This window comes from Echinops telfairi, unplaced genomic scaffold (genome assembly GCF_000313985.2).
Source record: "Echinops telfairi isolate 266 unplaced genomic scaffold, ASM31398v2 ScPeMD7_27;HRSCAF=92, whole genome shotgun sequence".
Classification (NCBI taxonomy): domain Eukaryota; kingdom Metazoa; phylum Chordata; class Mammalia; order Afrosoricida; family Tenrecidae; genus Echinops; species Echinops telfairi.
This window is the reverse complement of record NW_022103924.1, coordinates 4,282,308-4,287,186: the sequence shown is the minus strand read 5'-3', so window position 1 is coordinate 4,287,186 and position 4,879 is coordinate 4,282,308. Positions and strand designations below refer to the sequence as shown.

Here is a 4,879-nt window from a genome sequence, read left to right as displayed (position 1 = left end):
AGAACAATATTGAGAGTATTGTTAAAGGACAAACAGATCTGTGTTGGAAGAAGTAAGACTAGACTTCGTCTTACATACTTTGGACATATTGTCAGGAGAGACCAGTCTCTGGAGAAGGACATCGAGTTTGGGAAAGTAGAGGGGAGGAGAAAAAGAGGAAGGCCTTTGCCAAGCTGTATTGACCCAATGGGATTGACAGCAATGGGTGCAGGCATAGGAACAATTGTGAGGACAGCGGGACCGTGCAGTGTTTCCTTCTGTTGTGCACACGGGTCATTATGGGTTGGAACAGACCTGATGGCATGTAACAACACGTTTTATTTGCATGACCCCACCCAATCATTTGGCTATAAAGAAATGGATAGAAGAGTCACATTAAAAAATTTCACTCCTCCTTGTGCAAGGAGTTGGACAGAGGCCAGCCACCTTGCACCATGTTGAGGTTAAGCCAGGCTGCTCAGGACCTGAAGAAGCCGGAACATGGTGGGGTGATCTGGACCATTGTGTAGGTGGGCCAGGCCACGGCCATTTCCCAACCAGTTCTGCAAGGAGTTCAATGAAAAGATGAAAAATATCAAAGAAGGCATTCCTCTGCCTGCCAAGATTTTGTGACTCTGACAGGACATTTGAATTCAAACTTGGCCAACCCACTGTTTCCTACTTTCTGTAGGCAGCTGCTGGGCTGGAGAAGGGCTCCAGGAACACAGGCAAAGAGGCATTCAGGCCTGGTGGCCTCGAAGCACTTAAATGAGACCCCCCAAGTCAAACCTCAGGACGTCGTCTTCGCCCTACAGGATGTGCCCCTGTCCTCCATTGTCCGTTCCTCATTGGCTCTGCTCGTTCTCTGGTGAATTACCTCAGTTCAGAGGAGATGGCAGCTTTCCAGAAGGAGCGAGCTGTGTTCCTGGATGCTCAGAAAGAGGCAAACTTGGCAGTCCAGGCAGAAGCTGCCAAAAAGTGACCCTGTCCTCCACAACCCGGCACTTGGAAGGGAACCACTGGGCAGGGGGCTGGAGAAAAGGCTGTGCCAAGTTTCAGGAGGGAGAGTGCTCCTGACTACTAGTTCCCTGGTTTTAAATATGCATTATTACACCAGTGGATGGATTGCGGACCAAGCCTACATAAATATCTTTGGTTAGCACCCCAGCCCTGCAACAAAAAAAAGAGGAATTTTCACTTTAAGAAACTCAGATATAGTAAAAACTGGGAGGGCCAGAACTTATTTTTCAAGTCTCACTAGTCCCCAATCTTTTGTAGGGGACAATGCTGTCTTATTCCTTTCCTACTACTCCTTTCTGTGGATCTAGTTTTCCTACATTTGAGTTTTCCCTCCCTGACAGGCGTCTGCTTTTCCCAGGTTCTGGTGTCACAGGGTCTACTGGACACATTTCACAAGGAAAAAAAAGTAGTCACTGTAGGACAAGACACGGCGTCAACTCCACGTGTCTTTCTTTTTTGTTGTTGTTGTCATTAGAACAACTCAGCGAAACTCAATTTATGGCTAGACAATATTGTTTCTCATCCAGCAAACAAAAAAATGAAAAGCAACTTGATGGGCAAAAACGGGAGAAGAATGCTTTCATCTTTGGTCTTTTTAACAAGCTCATACAAACCAACTAGTAAGTTCTTATTTTTTAAAAGTTACTGAAATGTTAAGATTAAATTGAATATTTTTATTGTTGCTTTTCCTTTCCTTTTCATATTTTTTTAAAAAGAAGACTCTTTTTCTTCTTTGAGATTAAAGTTGAGCCTTGAAAAACTCAGGGATTAGGGATATTGACCATTGTGCCTTTGAAAATCTGAATAAAATGTGACTCCCCCAAACTTTAACTATCAATAGTTTTCTGTTGACTGGATGCCTAACAAAAAGCATAAAAGTCTATGAACACGTATTCTATATGCCAGATGTACTAGATACTGTACCTGCATAAAAGCTATTGGACCATGCATGATACATCAGTAGCTGATATGTGTAGGTATGCTGACAAGGGGGTATAGTTGATTACTTGATGTACCACTTGCCTTCAAGACCTCTCACCTGGGACCCCGTGTGTGTCAAAGTACAATTGTGCTCCATAAAGTTAAAAAGGTTGATTTTTTTCAAAGTATGAGGGGACTTGATAAAGTTTGTGAGAAAATGGAATTAAAAGATAAAGATAATGGAATTTTCCCACAAATTTTTGGAAGCCCCATTTGTAGATTCCCAAGCCTTTCTTCTGTGGTACCCCTAATTGGACTTGAACTTGCAACATTTTGGTTAGCAGGCCAACGCATTAACCCTGGGACCCCTTACTTGGTGTAATAGACTTTGAATTACAGTCCTAGTTGGCACTCTTCATGACAGAAGACAAACCAGTTACACTTTCCACAGGTGGATTTTTATTTTTAGCCCTTGACCTTGACCTCTGGCATCTGGGCCTGTCGCTGGCAGGTTTGTGGTTGCTTAGGGATATGACTAAGGGATTTGCTTTTGGGGTTCTCCATCACCACCCTCTCCATTTATCATTTATGTAGCATCTTTGGGGCAAGGTTCAAGACAGAAAAGAGAGTCGGTGGGGGTGGGAGGGTGTCACACCCACTAACTGCCTGCCTGGCTTTTCTGTACACAGTTGAGATACTCCTGCACGTCGTCTGGAGATCCCAGGATGAGAGGGACTCGCTGATGAATGGCCTCCGGCTTCACATCCAGCACTGGCTGTGTGCCTGTGGTCGCTAAGCCTCCAGCCTGCTCAATGATGTAGGCCACTGGGTTGCACTCATACAGGAGTCTGAGCTGTGGAGACAGAAACAGGGATACACGGACCAGCTTTGCAAGTGGCTCTAAGTTCCAAGCCATGCTTCTAAAGCTGAGGAGGGCTCCCAGCTCCTGATTCACCTCCTTAGCATGGGTGTGCTTATACATCTCTCGGACATGGACCACCTGAGTCCAAGACACAGGACAGACAAGAGCGGGTGTTGCTCATCACATATGCCTCTGGAGTCACCTGGAGTCAGGTGTCTATGACCTGGTTCTACCTGCCTTGTGCTCTTTCAGCTTCTGGGAAACCTGCCTCTTGTCTTGGAAATAAGCGAACCATGAACCTCTTTCTCAATAGTTCAGCTATGAAGCAACCGATTCTGCAGATGTATCTAATATACTAAAAAGAAAAACCAGCAGCCATCAAATTGATTCTGACTCATGCTGACACTAAAAGATGCACTCACCCTCACCTTCTGACTCTTAGAAGAGTGAGCAGAAAAGCCCCAGGGCACGTAGGTCCCCTTAAATCAGCTAATTTTGTCCCTGGCCATCTAAGTGAGGGACACTCAGAACTATATGGTTTGGGACAACTCAGTAGGGCTTAGAGGGACCCAAAACTCAACAGCAGGCAAACCTGTAAGAGACAAACAAACAAAACACAGCTGTCCTTGAATCGGCTCTGACCCATGGTCAGCTCCAGTGTACCTGCGCAGAACTGGACTTCATGAGGATTAGCATGGCTGGTCCTTTGGAAGTAGATTGCCAGATCTCTCTAGCAAGGTATCTCAAGGTGGACTTGAACCTTTTAGTTAGCTTCCTAGTATGTTTGCCACTTGTACCCCATAGGGATGGATGACCAAGGTAGAACTTTGCTCTTTCCTTGCTCTGGGACTCAAGGTGATAAGGATTTAAGGTCCCAGGTGGTATATCTCAGATAGAAGCCCATTTGCTTTTGTTTGCACCATATCTTATCAGGGTTTTGCTTTTAAACCTCAGTTTTCAGAGAAGTCACATGAAACTTCTCATGACCCACATCACTTGGATGTGATTGTCACTGCCTTTCCTGTAGTAAACCATGTTAAAACCAAGCAGCCAGGTCTTCTGGGACCTCAGCCTCCAAGTCTCCACTCGGTTTTTCTGCAATAAAAATGGACACTGCTATTTGGACAAGCAGAGCATAATCAGGAGAACTCAAGTGAATCTGTGTGTACACGCCCACAAGCACATACGGCAGAGCACACACTCCTGAGCGCACAGCGGTGCAGTCACAGGGAGCAGGAGCACTAGGACAGGGAGAAAAGAAATGGGTGGTACTTTCAATACATGGGTGGTTGCAGTGCCATCAACAGAAATGTAGATGTTCAGTTATACTTGCCTACTGGCAATGCTTATGTAATTATATGTGAATAGTTTCTGGCTCATTTACAATCATTTAAAGAGTTGCTCTTAATAACCTCCTCTTAATAGCGTAGGTGGCAAAAGTGGACTATTAAGGAATTTCTACCTCTTTGATTTGCAATCACTTTGTAATATTCCCCAGGACATGGCTTCCTGTTTGTACTTCTCGGGCAGAATTCTCTGTGATGCTTAGTTCAAGAGGTTAATTAATATACATGAGTGAAACACACGGCCCAACAGCACTCAAGAACACCAACAAGGTGCATAAACAACAACAAGCATTCCCCTAAAGAGGGATGCCTAATATGCTACATCTTCTCTCTGGCCTACTGTCCATGCTGGATTTCTTGTTGTGGCCGCACTGAGAGCTGAAGTCACCTATGGCAGAGAAAGTCTTCGGAATTTTTCCCCTTAATTTGGCCACTGACATCATTTCTGTGACTGGCTGAAAACCAGACACGTTTCCAAGGATAGCCCCGTCCACGATAGAAGGCTAGTGAGTGTTCCATGGACAGGGCCGTTTGCCCTCCTGCTGGCCCTGCTCTTGGCGCCCCATGGATGCCTGTCGACCAGTGCTTTGCGGGGTTTTCAGTGGCTGCGTTTTCAACATGCAGATTACCAAGCCTTTCCTCGGAGGGTGGAATTGAGCTTCCACTATTTCAGTTAGCAGATAAGCACATTAATTATTTGCGCTTCCCAGGGATTTCTCCCTCTTTCATAATATAAATATTTTCAGTTTGG

General features: G+C 45.2%; 1 protein-coding gene and 1 pseudogene across 1 annotated transcript in view; one reads left to right on the top strand and one right to left on the bottom strand.

The window, feature by feature from the left end:
• Window positions 1-434: 434 nt before the first annotated feature.
• LOC101663463 lies at window positions 435-961 on the top strand (annotated as a pseudogene).
• Window positions 962-2,377: 1,416 nt separating this feature from the next.
• The window catches only part of LOC101648213 (fructose-1,6-bisphosphatase isozyme 2), a 99,959-nt gene continuing 97,457 nt past the window's right edge, over window positions 2,378-4,879 (bottom strand). The window contains exon 7 of the mRNA XM_045289438.1: window positions 2,378-2,773. Within this exon, the coding sequence (XP_045145373.1) occupies window positions 2,579-2,773 (195 nt within the window). The 3' untranslated portion in view covers window positions 2,378-2,578. The remainder of the gene's footprint in view (window positions 2,774-4,879) is intronic.